Source organism: Mustela nigripes, chromosome 9 (genome assembly GCF_022355385.1).
Source record: "Mustela nigripes isolate SB6536 chromosome 9, MUSNIG.SB6536, whole genome shotgun sequence".
Classification (NCBI taxonomy): domain Eukaryota; kingdom Metazoa; phylum Chordata; class Mammalia; order Carnivora; family Mustelidae; genus Mustela; species Mustela nigripes.
Window position 1 is genome coordinate 26,355,509 of NC_081565.1, and position 17,267 is coordinate 26,372,775.

At 35.0% G+C, this 17,267-nt stretch overlaps 1 protein-coding gene across 6 annotated transcripts in view; it reads right to left on the reverse strand.

Annotated features, from left to right (window-relative positions):
- FSD1L (fibronectin type III and SPRY domain containing 1 like) overlaps positions 1-17,267 on the reverse strand; it is a 69,713-nt gene that overhangs the window by 14,601 nt on the left and 37,845 nt on the right. For 3 of the 6 annotated variants that reach the window (XM_059411150.1, XM_059411148.1, XM_059411144.1), the window contains 7 exons: positions 14,473-14,594; positions 9,254-9,463; positions 7,615-7,713; positions 4,667-4,796; positions 4,016-4,048; positions 870-970; positions 179-430 (listed from right to left, as the gene is read on the reverse strand). In XM_059411150.1, the coding sequence (XP_059267133.1) occupies positions 179-430; positions 870-970; positions 4,016-4,048; positions 4,667-4,796; positions 7,615-7,713; positions 9,254-9,463; positions 14,473-14,587 (940 nt within the window). In that variant the 5' untranslated portion in view covers positions 14,588-14,594. The remainder of the gene's footprint in view (positions 1-178; positions 431-869; positions 971-4,015; positions 4,049-4,666; positions 4,797-7,614; positions 7,714-9,253; positions 9,464-14,472; positions 14,595-17,267) is intronic. The other 3 variants (XM_059411149.1, XM_059411147.1, XM_059411146.1) reach the window with 3 other exon arrangements.

Genomic DNA, 17,267 nt, shown 5'->3' on the forward strand with positions numbered 1-17,267 from the left:
TCAAACATCCCTTCCAGTCAATTCTAGAGCTGAAACTATGTTTGTGATCAAATCCTAGTAGATCAAAGCACCCTGACCACCATAATAATGAAAACTGTATATGAACGATTGCCAATGAAAAGTACTAGAATATAAGCAACTATGACAAAATGACTTATGAGAAAATCAGTAAACTTACCCCCATCAAAGTCACAAAATACACCTATTCTCTCAGGAACAGTAACATCCAAGGCTTTGACTTTATTGTTATGCTTTGCTGCAAATGTGTTCTGTAGCCAGTTGTTGACATGGATACACCAACTACTGTTTGTCTTTCCTAACTGGTCAAATTTCCCCAAAGTCTTGTATGCTACTCCCACACTGTAGGATTTACAATCCTTCTGGGCCTTGACCTCCCAATAATGTTGTCCACTTTCAATAGCAGTGTCTCCTGCAAAAGATCAGAAAGGTAAATTTGGCTCTAACTTCTTTCTTATGAGTCACACAGATTTTTACCTACCTCTCATCTCACAAAATGGCACAAAAAAATACGATTCAGAAAAATACCATATTAACACACAGACACTAAATGCAGAGTACCTGCTATAACTTTACTTGTTATTTACTACTAATTTTTCTGATTTATAAAAAAGGCTTTAGAACTTTTCTTCCTTACTATCTCCTCAAAAGATATAATATATAGAGAGAGTACTATGTAAAAGGAAGCAATCAATGATTAGACAACCTGAAACCTACCAAAAGTAATCAAAAACTTTTGCAAATATTCATTCAGTACACAGGCCACTCCAGCTCTAAGTGAGTGGAAAGCCCATGAGTGTGACCATGACGTCTTTAATATTAACTGACAATGAAGACGATGTTTATCCTACCCAGCACTGTGTATGATTCCCCAGTAAAACGATCTCTGCTGCCTCTTACTGCTGGTGGCCTGGAGCCTATAGATGTCCGTTTGGGGGATGGTGTTCCACTTCTATATAAACAGGAAAAAAAGAAAAACAAATATTCTATATTATAAATGTTTCACAAACTAAAATTATAAATCATGAAATGAAACTCTGAAAAGATGTTTAATTATGTTGCACAAATAACACCATTTTACTTTTATCTGAATTATTATCAGAGTTGTCAATTATAAACACTGAAATGTAAGAAGTCATCAACACAAAGCAGGCTGAACACTTATATCATGCAGACTGAACAAAGCTTATATAAAGAACGCACAGTTGATATAAGAAACAATGCCAAAATGCGACAAGATAGAAAGAAAAACAAAAGAACTGAACAGAAGAAAAGAACTCAAGAAAGGTAATGGATTATAGAGCTTACATTTCTTGCAGTTAAATTTAAATTTTGAAATGGCAAAAATACGACTATAATGCAAACTAAATAACCTTTTCATAAGCAGCAGGTATTTTTGTTGTGAATCTTTTCTTCTTAAGAGGAAGAAAAAGCAAATGCCCAAATCCATGCACAGGATTATATAAAATGTTATAAAGCATTTCTCCTACTAAAATGGACAAGATTCAATTTGATCTCCCCCCTTACATCAAATTATATGATATGATAAACAGGACAGTATTAGGCCTTTCACTAAATCTGAAAAATGCAAAATAAATCAAAACCCAAAGATGCCTAAAAACATTTCAATTATACTGAATCACTGCATTAAAGAAAAACAATTGTAACTTACCAGTAGTAAAGAAATAAAGGGAAAAGCATGGAGAAAAGACAAACAAATGTAACTATTAAGAGTGGCAGTTTAAATTTCAAAAAAGTTAAATAAGGAGGACTCTTCCACTGCAGCACTCTAGACTTCCAACCCTAAGAACATTTTTGCAAGCCGTACCACAGCTAGTGCTGTCCTAGGTCAAACCTGATCCTCCCACCTCTCCTCTAGAACAATACCTTTGAAGCTTTACTGTGTAAATTAAGACTCTTTGTTTACCTGCACTGTAAATTGTTTTACTAGTTTCTGAAATGATCTCTTTGCCACCCAATTCATCTCATTCACTGATACAAGATAAACCCAAGTCTGACATGCCTACTTTAAAATCTTCCAGTACTCCTTACTGCCTACAGACAACTTAGCTTGGCATTTCAGGTTCTTCTGGATTTGGTCCCAGTCTGCTTTTCAAGCCTTCTCACCACCCCCAGATAGCACTATTTAGCTAAATGTAGCAGCTAAGTGTTCCTTAAACTCAGGGAATCTGCTTCAGTGCCTTTCCTCTTTGTTTCTCCCTCTCTCAATCCAAGTCCAAATGGCATGCATTCTTCTACTTTCTTGAGAACCAAGCTAAATACTACTTTTTAATTATTTTACAAATTTTGTTAATGAAGATTTTCCAGATCTTACCAGACTAAATAATTCTTCCGGGGAATCCAGCTCCAGGCCAAAATCCTCTGTGTAGCCTTTCAGGCCCAATTACAAATGGCTTTTAGTGATAGGCCTAGAAGGGCTACCTTTCCTGTACCAGACTTGGTAAATAGCTAGTTTACCACAGCTTCTGAAGGGAGATGCAATCCACCCCCACCACAACCCAGTGCTCAGATGCATATCTGCATTCCTAGCTTAAGCACCTCCATTCAGAGATACTTCTCCCCACCCCCAAAACCTTTTCAGTTGCCTCTGTATAGACCTCCTTCCAGGAGGCAGGGGTGAGGTATGTAGTCTGAGGACACTCTCTCCACTCCATCTCAGTACTTCCCACTTCTAATCTTTCCTCTTCTCCCTTCTTGGTCTCAGGTCCATAAAACAACAGGAAGAGCATTCTGTTTGGGGATCTCTTGGCAGTGAGATGGTTGTCCAGATAACCACCAATGGCAATCTGCTTTCATTTACCTGACCCTCACCCAGTGCCATTCTGTTGGGAAAAATGGAACACCGAGGAGAGCTAGCAGCCTTTCCTTTGAGGCCTCTTACTTGCACTATTGGTAAGTGAATAAAGCCTTGATTGTTACCTTCCGTTTGGCTCAATGTCCTGACCACCTTAAAACCTGGCAGCTCAGGACACCTTTCTTCCTTAAAATCCTTTATCTTGCTTACCATTCCATGTAATCTCTACCTCGTATTACTGTTTTTTTTTTATAGATATGTATTTCATATGCATAAGCTAGGGCAAATATCTTAAAGGCAGGAACACTGTTTATCCCTATAACCCCAACACATCCAGCTAACACCTTACAGTGAACAAATATTTATGGAAAAAATAAATGTACATAACATTCCAGAAGCACCCTACACATAAAATACCCTTAAAAAGGAGAGGAGAAAGAGAAATAATATGATCTGAACTGCTAAATACAAGCAATCTAAAAATCTCCAAGTGACTAAATGAAACTTCATATACTCTATTAAATCCAGAAACATTTTATAATTTATGATATGCTAACCCTGAAATCACTTTCACTAATAATGAACAGATAAACTAGAAAAAAAAAAGAAAGTGATTTTGAAAAGGGAATACATTCTGGTTTCTGGTAAAAATATGTGGTATCTTCAAATTAGCACCTGATTAGTTGTGCAGGTTGAATTGATTCATCCTTCTGAGCACTGTCCTAATAATTTCAGTAATAACCTTTATTTTTTATCCTTGATGCTTTTGAAACTGCGTGATTACTACACGATACAGAACACTTCAAACCTGCCTTGTGTCAAATACAAATAAAAACAAAGCTGTAATGTTAGATATATTGAATACAGCACAAGAAAGATGCCAGGTATAAGTAAATGCAGAAAAAAATCAGATGAGGGAAAATAACTCAAGAAAGACTTTAAAGCAGAGCTCTTTGTTTTGTTACCATATACAATATAATCCAAAGAGTATGCAGCAGACTACAATGCTGTAAATTCAAATTCAAAACATAAGCTACCAATACAGACAATCTACGAGAGCAGAATTTTAGCTTATGAAAGCACTGCAATGGCTTCTGCTTATTGGTTACAAGAAAAATTAAAAAGTTATTCAGCCAAGCTAGATATACTAAGTCCTAGAACCAGACAGACATAGATCATCACCTTGTATGTTTCTTCAGTGAAGTAACATGGACACTGTTAGATAAAAATAGGCAACTGTTAAAGAGACTGCTTTACAACTTAAATTTAACAGCTAATAATAAAATTAGATCAAAAGCCTGCTGAGAGAAAATTTTTGATTCACTGTTTTAACTCACAGTGATATTACTTTATTTCAGTTTGAGCAAAATTTTCCTCTGTTAAAAAAGAAAGAGGCTCCCATACTTTGGAGACTAAGTAAGTCTGACATCAACAAAAGGTCCCAAGACTTTCTCTTTGGTTCATAAGGTTGCTGCAGTGGCAAGACAATGGGACTATACATGCTAAAAGTTGTCATTTAGTGCAGACCTTCAGGTAAGACATGTGATCCATAAGTCTAAAATTCAGGAACTTCTCTCTTAAGCAGTTCAAGTTGCTCTAGCTATAACTTTAAAGAAATGGAATGCTGAAATAAAATGTGTAAAAAGAGGATTAGGAAAGAAAAAGTAATGAAAATGTTAAAACAAATTCAATTGATTAACAGTATTATATTCCTCACTCTGGTGTTATTAACCCATCATACTAATGTATAAAGAAAGGATTTCATAAGCCACTGTCAAGAAAAAACAATGTACAAACACGTGTCCACATAACAGATCTAATGAAATGGCTTACCTGCCCTTATTCTCTTTCCCTTTCATTTTATTTTCTTGACCTTTTCCTCCAGTAGGATCCCACTCTACACAGGCATCTTCAACTCTCAGGTTCAAATGGGATGATGAGTTATCCAAACTGAAGTTTAGTGCTATCCAAAACAATATTTCAATTTTCAAAAAATATAGAACATATCCATATTCTGAAGCACAACTATCATATTATTTTCCTACTTAATTTATTCAACACTGTAGATAAAGAATAAAATTCAAATTGCTAAGGCTAGCATTTAGCTAATAACGATAAGGCTATAATTTAGTAACTCCTTCTTTATTTCCCATTATTGTTCTCTACATATCCTGTACTTCCAACCAAATACAATGTACTTGCATGGCCTCTCATGTTTCTGCTATTCCTTCTGCTGGAAACTCCATCAGCACATAATAACCTCAACTTTCTGTTGTTAGAATATCAGTTGATTATCAGTTGATTGCTAAGACTAAATAGGAAGAGAAGCTGGTACACTTGAGGTCTGGAAAAGGTGATGTGATGTAAAAAATAACACAGCCTGGCTCAAACACATTTTCTCTGAGGTTCTACTACTTAGTAGTTTCATATTTAAACTCCCAGTGATTTTGAATTAAAAGCACAGAGAAATAGGGTCTGAGGGCAGAAGGAAACTGGCCCAGCTTACAGAACTAGAGATGACTTAGATGGCAAAGACATGGGGAAAACACTACATACATGAATATAAAATAAAAAACACAGGGTATCTAGTCAGTGGTACTGGAATGGCATTATACGGTCACAGATGGTAGCTACACTTACAGTGAGCACAGCAGAACTACAGAGAAGTTGAATCATTATGTTGTACACTTGAAACTAATGTAATGTAGTGCCAATTTTTTAAAAATAACTTAAAAATAAAAAAAGTGAAACAAATTATGCTTTTCAAAGTACTTGCTATTTGGGGGAACTATCTATTTACTCAGAAGACTTTCTCAGAACTGCTAGTTTAGGAAATCAGTGTAACAAGGTATTACCTTCTGTCTTTGGAGACTGAAAGTAAACCATTAAAATGTATTGATTAAGCTGAATAATGCAGAATTCATCATGTTCTCAAATGAAATTCCTAGAATCTCTGCCTTAAGCAAGGTATCATCTACTACATAGTTACCAACTAATCTGCTTGTTATATTTTTCTTCAAAAGTTCGAATTTCTGATAATTACATTGAACTTATATTCTTTTACAACCCCATTTCACTTAAAGATATTACTCGATTTAGCCAAAGCTTCAATATATCTACGAGGTATGCATCATCAAACAACAAGATATTCATATACAGAGCCTAATGTTTACCAAGTAAATTAAAAATATTTTCCTTCACTATTCTGTAAAGACCCCTTTTTAAAAAGATTTATTTATTTGTCAGAGAGAGAGAGCGAGCGCGTGCACAGGCAGAGGGAGTGGTAGGCAGAGGGAGAAGTGGGCTCCCCGCTGAGCAAGGGGCTCAATATGGGACTTGATCCCAGGATCCTGGGATCATGACTGAGCTGAAGGCAGACACTTAACCGACTGAGCCATTCAGGCATCCCGAGAGCACTTTAATTTCAACTATGCATCTGACCATTGCTCATTCTCTTTATTTATAAAATAACTTTCTAAATACAAATCTACTGACCATACTGCTTCTGAGAAATACTGTATTAAACAAGTTATTAACTTTTCAAAATTTGCATGAAAACAAAAATGAACTTACAGAAAGAATATGGTTTTTCAATTCAAATAACAAAAAAAAATCCTTAATAAGCATGTTACTAAATAGGCATTTAACAATTGCTTCATAAGTAGGTTATTAAAAAATTAGGATTAAGCAAATCTGAGAGTCTTCAATATCAAGAATGAACTACCTTAAGAAAACAAGATTGGGATGCCTGGCTGGTTGGTCAGAAGAGCATGACACTCTTGACCTCAGGGTAGTGAGTTCAACTCCCATACTGGGTATAGAAATTACTAAAAAACAAAACAAACAAACAAACAAACAAACAGGGTTTATTAACCTCTATATTAGCTATTAGGTAATACATGTGAGGATATCTACATTCTGGAGAGAAAGAAAAAGTAAATATAACTCTAAGGTACCATCAATTCTTAGCTGCTTGTTAAAATCCTAAGGCTTTAAAAAAAAAAAAAAAGGCAAGGAAAAAAATCCTTAGGCTGTTCCCTAATGTTTAATATGATGGAGAAGGGTAGAATCATGAGTGGCAAGAAAAGATATCATGTCCAAGCCAAGTGGGACTAGACTTACTAAATACCACAGCATGCAGATAGAATGGTCAAATGGAGAACTCTGAGAATGCTTTTTTCTAGAATAAGTTTCTAAAAAACAGATGGGTAACTGGGTGACTCAGTCAGTTAAGATCAGACTCTTGATTTTGGTACAGATTATGACCTCAGGGCCATGAAGTTGAGGTTACATCAGGCTCCACGTCCATTGTGGAGCTTATTAAGCTTATTAAGATTCTCTCTCTCCCTCCTCTCCATCCACGCCTTCCCCCACCTTCTCTGGAAGGAAGGAAGGAAGGAAGAAAACAGAATTTGAACTAAACTGAAATGGCACTTCCCCATAATCCATTCCCTGAGAAATCTGTGGGCAAATCTCACTGATGCCTATGTATTGTACTTGATTGCAATTTATAAACTAACATCCACCAGCGAATATAATGCCATCATCTTGGGCTATTTTACCCATCTGAACACCACCATAAAAGATGAACTAATGAAAACCAATTCTGTAATCCTAATATCCCCATCTTAAAATTCCTAGTGCTGGGAATTCCAAATGTGTGTATGTATGTGCACATGCAGTGGGGAAGTACTACCAACACAAAACGCTTCCTGTCACAGTCTTGAATAACTTCAGATGTTAAGTTTGGTTTTATGCTGTATAAATACCTATGATCTTACCTTTGGTCTCTAAAGTCACTGGATCAGAATACTCTCCAGCTACAGCTTTGTTACAAGCTCGTACTCTGAAATTCATATATTTTGAATCAAACTTCAAGCCTGAAAAGATGAAAATGGTTTTCAGATATGAAAAATAAAGAAGAGATCTACTCCAAAAGTATGAGTATGAACCTTCAAACAGACACTTTCCCTCCTTGGAACTCTCTCTTTACTCTAGGACAGTGAATGTTTATGTTAAAACGTTAACACCTCAGATAAGAGGAATCATGATTTATCTAAACTTTCTTCAAAAGAAATAAATTATATACAGCTTATCAATGTGGATTTTTTTAAAACCTAGTGATAAAAAGGTACCCTGAAGCCTTGTTAAAAATAATGTTTTAGTCAATGAGAAATGTTACAATTTAAAACAACATGTTTCTGGAAAGAAGACACCCTAAAGAATTTTTATATTTATGAAACATTGTCTTTTTATGTGAAAAATGAATTTAAAGAGAAACTAAAGCACAGGAATTAATAGTAGACTCTAAAGTTAGTCAAGTCTAGATTAAAATCTCAATCCATGGCATGTCTGGCTGGCTCAGTTGGTAGAGCATGCAACTCTGGTTCTCAGAATTGTAAATTTGAGCCCACGATGAATGCAGAGATTACTTTAAAAAAAAAAAAATCCTTAAAATTTCAGTCCAAAAATTACTAGCTAAAGGACTGCCAACAACTTGACAGAGGCAGTTTTTGTAACTGCAAAATAGAAATGATAAAACCACCTCATAATTGTAAAGATTAAATGATATGTATTGTGTAATACACTTCAGCCCAATTCCTGACCAATAATAAGTGCTCAATAATGGTAATATTACTACTCATGCATAACAAGTGTTGAAGAACTCTGGAAACATTTCGCCATTTCAAATACCCAACATCCTTTATATGTGCAAATACCTTGTGTGTGTGTGTGTATGCGCGCGTGTGTGTGTGTAAATATCTTTTTAATTTTTTTTTTTTTTTTTTTTTTTTTTTTAAAGATTTATTTATTTGACAGAGAGAAATCACAAGTAGACAGAGAGGCAGCCAGAGAGAGAGAGAGAGGGAAGCAGGCTCCCCGCTGAGCAGAGAGCCCGATGCGGGACTCGATCCCAGGATCCTGAGATCATGACCTGAGCCGAAGGCAGCGGCTTAATCCACTGAGCCACCCAGGCGCCCCTCTTTTTAATTATTTTTAAAAGGCTAACACAAATTTCTAATACCAAGTCACAGCTCTTCAGTATTACTGTGAAGGTAATCATAAAGAGATAAAAACCATAGTAGTGATGGTACCACTGAAATGTACAGTGGTATGTACAACTAGAAAATTGACAGTTTTGTTATAAAACCAAGGTTAAAATTAAATGCTATTCTGAAATATGGGTTCCAGAACACCCCTTCATGTTTGTTTTACATACACTGTTTTACCAGATTACAAATATCAGAAGTAATTAAAATGAAAGTTTGCCTGATATTTTAAGAGGAACTTACTTTTATAATGAATTACAGGGAAAGTAAGGTTGGTTAAAGAAACTTAATCTTTTAAAGTAACTCAAAATATTTTTCACAATTACATTTAGTTTCTGAGAATGAGATTCATGAAATGCAGTCCTTTTACCTGATAGTGTATACTCAGTACCCTTAATATTATCAATTATTTCCCAGCATCGCTCATCCTTTACACGTGGAAGTCCATCAAAATTAGTTTTCCGATGTTCCAGTATAAAATGATCAATCTTATTATCTTCTTCTAGCATTCTCCAAGCTACTGTTACAGAATTGTCAGCCACCAAACACTCTACTGGATCTATCTCTGGAGCTTTAGGAACTGAAGAAAAAAAAAAAAGGTCCATTTCTCATTTATTATAGTACTAATCCAATATTTATGTTGGTCATTCAAACTGCTTTCTTCGTGTTGCTTTTGAATGATGCAACTGAATGAGGTTAAGAGAAAGGCTAACATAATAAAGGCAAAATAACTCTTTTTTCAAAGTTCCATTTAAATTGTTTAAAAAAAAATTAATGTTTCAAAGTTTTTTATAGACTTACTCAAAGTTTATTAAAATCTTAGTTGGCAAAAAGCAATTCAAACATGCCAAAGATAAAGAATCAAGATTGGGGCGCCTGGGTGGCTCAGTGGGTTAAAGCCTCTGCCATCGGCTCAGGTCATGATTCCGGGGTCCTGGGATCGAGCATCGCATCGGGCTCTCCGTTCAGCGGGGAGCCTGCTTCCCCCTCTCTCTGTCTTTGCCTACACCTCTCTGCCAACTTATGACCTGTGTCTGTCAAATAAATAAAATCTTAAAAAAAAAAAAAAAGAACCAAGATTAACTTGTTATTCCTCAACAAGTATTTTTTAATCTCCTACTTCAAACTGCTGTAGAATATTGATTAAATCACTAATGACAAAATAGAAAACTTTGACTCCAATGATTAAAGTAATTTAAGATATTTTCAATGTATTTTTAAAATTTTATAAAAGAATTGTAATTTCTCATCACTAAACAAAAATGAGTTCTCCAGCCCCCCAAAAACACTTTAGGATTTTCAGATGTTTCTGCAAGGAGTTCCATGGTTCATTAAAATCAACCAGGGTAAATGAGCCATAACTAACATGTATGAATAGTAATTAATTTCTCTTCCATAGAAGAGATTTTCCATAGCTCCTCAACATCAACAGATGTTCCATTTGCAAAACAAGAGATGTAATTGAAGAACATGGTCCTCCAGTGATATAGATGGGTCTAAAATGTGTGAAACTGCAGATACTGTATTTAAGCATTCTGTCACTAAAAAAAGAGTTTTAAAAAACTTATTCCAACCATTCAAGGCTGGTTCAACATTTTAAATCAATTAATGTATCAATCATATTAGAAGAAAAATCATATGATCTTATCAACAGAGAAAAAGTATTTGATAAAATTAACACCCTCTCATGACAAAAATTGCAAACTAGAATAGAGGAGAACTTTACTTGATAAAGAACATTCACAAAAAACCTACAGTTAACATCATACTTAATGCTAAGAAACTAGATACTTTTCTTCTAAGACAAGTCCCTTTTCACCACTCCTATCCAATGCTGTACTGAAAGTCCTAGCTAAATGTGGTAAGATGAGAAAAGGAAGTAAAAAGTATACAGATCAGGAAGGAAGAAATAAAACTTTCTTTGTTCACTGATGGCATCAATGTCAATGCAAAAAATCTAAAGAATCAAGAAAAAAATTCTTGGAACTAACACACTATTATAGCAAGACTGCAGGATACAAGAGAAGTACAGGTAGAATACAGGGGAATCTTAGAGCAGTGAAACTATTCTGTATGATAATGTCATGGTGGATATGTGACATTATACACTTGTCAAAACCCAAAGAACCATATAACACAAAAAATGAACCCTAATGTAAACTATGAACTAATAGTTAAAATAATAATTAATGTATCAATATTGGTTCATCAGTTATAACAAAGGTATAGATGTTAATGATAGAGTAAATTATATTTGGGGGAGGCAGGGGATACATGATAAGTCTCTGTATAATCTACTCAATTTTCCATAAACCTAAACCTGTTCTAAAAAACAAAGTATTATTTTTTTAAGATTTATTTATTTTGAGGGGCACCTGGGTGGCTCAGTGGGTTAGAGCCTCTGCCTTCGGCTCAGGTTATGATCTCAGGGTCCTGGGATCGAGCCCCACATCGGGCTCTCTGCTCAGCAGGGAGCCTGCTTCCTCCTCTCTCTCTTTGCCTACCTGTCTGCCTGCTTGTGATCTCTGTCTGTCAAATAAATAAATAAAATCTTAAAAAAAAAAAGATTTATTTTGAGAGAGAGCGAGAAAAAGAGTGTGTGTATGTGTGAGTGTGTGTGTGTGTGTGTGTACAGACACATAAGCAGTGGGGAAGAGCAGAGAGGAAAGGAGAGAGAGAATCTCAAGCAGACTCTATGCCCAGTGCAGAGCCCAACGCAGGGCTCAATCTCGGGACCCTGAAATCGTGACCTGAACTGAAATCAAGAATCCAGGCACCCCACAAAGTATTAATTTTAAAAACTATGACAACAAAGGAATTATATGCAAAAGTTAAAATACAATGCAATGTGGCACTTAACAAATAACAAAGTAAGCCAAGTATTTTACATCTGAGATAAAATAATCAAGACCAAGATGAGTCCTCAGGGCTCCTGGGTGGCTCACTCAGTTAAGCATCTGACTCTTAACTTCCGCCCTGGTCTTGATCTCGGAGGCATGAGTTCAAGCCCCATAGCCTACCATCAGGCTCCACCAGGCTCTTAAAAAACAAAAACAAAAACAAAAACCCAAGACGTAAAGATGTAAACCAAAGATGTAAATTTTACATCTTCAAGCATAACTAGTAAGAAAAGGAGGAAAGGAGAAAAATGGGACAAGTTCAGTCTCCAAAGTTCAACTCTTATATCTGTGTAACTAAATGTACAATAAGTATTTAGAATCTGATATATATAATTAAAAAGAGAAAAGACAACTAAGTATTTATCATTTGTCATTACTATTAATTCCTTCATCTGTTTTGTAGGGTTCTTGTCTCTATAACACATAACAGATGCTAATCTCTATTCCTGAAACATAAGCAATACACACTACTATTCGCTGCCAAGACAATAAACCACAGGCATTTATGAATTTACATACTCTGCAATGCCTACATGTAAGGAAATGTAAAGGCCTGTGACATGTAGCAATTTCATAATTTTGCAGAGTCAAAAACCTGTACTTAAAGTTTCAAGAGGCTGACAGCAAGAATCATTTAATATGTAAGCAGGACAGGGGGCGCCTGGGTGGCTCAGTGGGTTAAAGCCTCTGCCCTCATCGATGGTCATAACCTCAGGGTCCTAGGATCAACGAGCCCTGCATCGGGCTCTCTGCTCAGCAGGGAGCCTGCCTCTCTGCCTACTTGTGATCTCTGTCAAATAAATAAATAAAATCTTAAAAAAAATTTTTGTAAGCAGAACCAACTAACCCCACTATCTACATCTTAATTCAGCTGCCATTCTTTTCAGAATGTACTGGCAAGTAGATACTTCTTTCTTGTGAATAATGGTCCCCACGAGAGTACAAATGGCTAAAAGTGGCAACTAAAATAAAAATGGGGAAGAAAAATCCAAGAAAGTGGTGATAGTTGGAAGGTGAGTTATAGAAGCGCAGAGAGAAGGATATAAATTCTTAAGTTTCAATGTATAAAAAATAGCTCTGAGAAGAAGAAGATGACTGTAGTTATTATCATCCATCATCACTTCCATTTTTCAGACTAAGTAAATCTAAAACTTATGTTACTATACATAATATAGTATAGAGTTAATTTTTGGGGTGTTTATGGAATGGATTATTAAAGGATGAAGGTATTTGTTTTTCTAAGTTAATCTGACTCCATCTTATGGGAGAATAAAAAATTAGTGAGATGAATTCATCTTTCATAAATTTTAACAACCTACTATATTTTTTCCCTTCAGACGGAACTCACCCACAGAAGGATTTTATTGTACCTCATTGCTTTAGGCTGTCTTAACACTTTGCCAAAAAAGGAAATCCTAACTATCCATGCAATCTACTTGACTATATAGTTAACATGACCTTGATCTCTTAAGCCATCACAGAAAACCCAAGAGAAAGAAAATAATGGTGAGAATATTGCTCTTTAGCAGTTTTTATTTAAAAAAATCAAAATAATAATACGTGTACATTCACAATCCACTACACCTGACTCTCCTGAATTTATACATAATGTGAATTACAATATAATAGTAATTCTGAAAGGTCAATTTGCAGGTAGATATCCACTGACAAGTACACCTTCCTCCCCTGGTCTACACCTATAGTTCCTTCTCTCATCTTTTCCTTCTATAAACTCCTCTAGAAATTCTGACCTGTAATAATTAATAATAATTCACTTACACTACGCTTATTAGTTCCATTACAGTCTCATAACTACTAATCTATCTTTACAATCGTATTTTAAAGTCCCTGACCAAATATTCAGAGAATGGCTTTATTTGATCAACATTCTCTATTCAAAAACAGCTAACTTCAAAAATTAAAGCCAGTTCTAACTAGAATCTGTAACTAAAAAGCACCTGTAAATAAGTAAAAAGGGCACCTATTCCCTCAAATCACTGTGTCCAAACTGTTTTAGCGACCAACCTAACACCATTACTTCATGTTAGCTAAAAAGAGAATATGGACAAAACGTACTTAGTTGGCTATCTCACACATGTGGAAAATAATTTGAAACTCAATTTCAAACGGTTTTGGCTACTGGAATATCCTCATACTAATACGGTAATAAACCAATACTAACATATTATTACTAGAAAGTCTATCTGAGCCAAAAACCATAACTAATGATAGCAGCTAATATGCACTAAGTGTTAAGTATGTGCCAGATACTATTTTCAAATGATTTAGAGGTTTCAATTCATTTAATTCTTATACAAACCCTTGAAGAATAACATTACATTTTAAAGATTAAAAAAATGAAACAAAGTTAAATAATTTGTTCAAGGTTCACAGCAAGAAATGGCAGCCAAGATTCAAGTCCAAGTCCGGCCCCCAAAACCCACTGTTAACCATCAGGATACACTGTTTCTCTCTGCCTTACAACTAACAATAAAAGACATCCCTTGAATGGGATTCTCAAAATGGAACTTTTACTACCAGGAAAATAATTCTCTAAAAATAAAAATTAGCAAATTTAATTATTCCTTAGCTGAATAAAGAAAAAAAACCCAACTATACTTCTTAATATTTACATTTCAAAATTCATTTCAAAAAAAACACTTTACATGTACTATGTGTACATACTTACCTGGCAAAAACTTCAATGTTCGCAGCATCTGTCTTTCCTGAGAAAAATCCACCATTAAATGAGTCATGTTGTCACTGACCTTTGGTTTCAAAGAAAGGCGGAAGGCTGAAGCCATTGTTACTCTACGGTAAACACAAACATACTTTTAAAAAAAAAGAATGGGGAATATACCATATTTAATTTACAAACAAAAAAATGGGAATTATTTCATTTTAGTGATTTCAGAAACTATAACAAAGGTAACAAAGCGAAAAAGAAATTTGTTCTCAGAGTCTTTTGAAAATTATCTAAGAAAACTGCGAGATGTCTTTAAATTTAGACAATGAGTATAACTTTAAGCAACTTTCCTCCAGGTAGTTTTATAGAATTACAAACAAAAATATCACAGGAAAAAAATATCCCATATAAATCATTGTTAACAGACCCAACAGGTATCTGAAGCTCTGTACACTCAATCTGACTTCCTGATGCCAACCTCACTCCTTTTCATATGCCAAATAATGAACTGAATGTACATTTTCCTTAGTAGTCACAGCTACTCTGTGTGTCCTCAATTAAGAGTAAAATTAACCTGACCAAATATTGTACAGCCTGGAAGCTGCTAAAGATAGGGTATGGATGAGAAAGGAGAGAAGTGAAATCACAATTTTAAATTCCATGCTACTAGGTGTCACCCTGATATATCAGAAGGATACAAGGAAAAACCACCTTGGGAAACCATATGACATGGAAATAATAGTTTAACAAATACTTAATAGATGAATGTGGTATAACAAACAACAAAAGGAAAAAAAAAGAAATAAAGAAGCCATATCAGACCTCATTTTACCCAAAGTATGGGGGAACTGTTCTGTCAATGAAAACTGGAGATTAAAAGAAATTCTCATATTCTAATAATTTGTCGTTTTATTTATCTCAAATTTGAATTTTTCATATTACAGTAAATTTCCACAAATATCATAAAGTAACTTCCCTTATTATCTTTGGTCAAAGAATGATACAAAAGTACTATTCATGGATGTCGTCCCGCTAGCACACAATTTGGGAGAAGTAGTAAATAGAGCTGAGGAACAAGGGAACTACCAGGCCTAGTCATTCAGATCTGCCAAATCTACCCAAGGATACGTGGTATCCAAGATATCAAACTTGTTGCTGTATTCAGTTATTTTGGGATAAAAAATGTCAAGCTGTTGTTATATTCAGTTATTTTATTTCACTTTAAAACCCGGAAAGTAATCACTTTATTAATAACAATGAGTCAAAAACAGCTTATCTACTGATCAAGAAGAATGTGCTACAGTGAAATACAACTTACGGGGAAGTGAACTCATTGAAAGCCAAGCATATTATTTTAAGCTGTTGGTTCTCAATAATTAAATTTCAGATTATATGAGTAAGAAGTTAGGAACAAAGGCTAAGTCTTAACTACTTTGCTCTTTAAAGTCCCAAGAATCTTTTGATTTAGGACTTCTGAAAGAGCTATGTTCAGAGAGGTACTAGTATATGACCACTAAATCAATGAATGGGTTTAAACCTACTTGGATGCTTCTAAACCTATTTAAATGTTTGCTGAGAACTGTTGAGAAAAATATCTGAAATTTTTTCATAGAATTTAAATCTGAAACTTTATCACAAATTTTAATTGTGGCCTCAAAGAAAAATAATGTCCTCCAAAAGTTCATTTATCAAAAAAAGTTCATTTATCAAAAAAATAAAAACATTAAAAATTTAAAAAAAAAAAAAAAGTAAAGATCTATCAAGGGACACCTGGGTGGCTCAGTTGGTTAAACAGCTGCCTTCAGCTCAGATCACGATCCCTGGGATCAAGTCCTACATCTGGCTCCCTGCTCAGGGGGGAGTTTGCTTCTCCCTCTGCCCCTCCCCCGCTTGTGATCTTGCATGCACGCTCTCTCTCTCTCTCAAATAAAATCTTAAAAAAAAAAAACAACAACAGTATATCAGAACCGTAAAAACAAAAATGACCTTTATTTTCTAGTCAGTGTCCAAAAATCAACTTAGATGTACAACAATGCTATAATCTTTTAAAAGACTGGATTATTTATTTTTATTTTTAAGATTTTATTTATTTATTTGATAGAGACAGACAGATCACAAGCAGGCAGAGAGGCAGGCAGAGGAGGAGGAAGCAGGCTCCCCGCCAAGCAGAGAGCATGATGCGGGACTCGAGCCCAGGACCCTGAGATCATGACATGACCTGAAGTGAAGACAAAGGCTTATTAACACACTGAGCCACCCAGGCACCCCTGAATTTTTTATTTTTAAACTGAGTACATTTAGATAATTGTGTCTGAAAGCCTAAATCAACCTAAAATCCATAGATAATTCCCTACCATTACAGGATCCATATGGTTAGGAATGTTTTGATTCACCTTGACTTTCTTGGTTTATTTCCTATAGTACAACTGAATACAAAAATCCTTTCCCCTTAGTTTCTTTTTTACAAAGAAAAAACTGCAAAACATATGGATGAACACTTTCAGTTTCCTCAAAGTATCTAATTAACTTGACTCACCCTTTCATGACCCCTTTTTTCAAGAACTGTAAGTTCACAACAAATCTTAACTAACCATCTTCCAACATTACTAAAAAGCATCCATAAGTATATACCAGTGATTTGTAAAGTTACAGGGATCTGCTATTATCTTTTCATTGCTTAGTTTTTCCTGTTACTCCCACTGTTTCTACTGCATTAACTTCTACCACAACAAATGATAAATAGTCGATTCTCATAGATGCTTTCATTTTTATGTATTTGATTCCCTGCTCAGGTATGT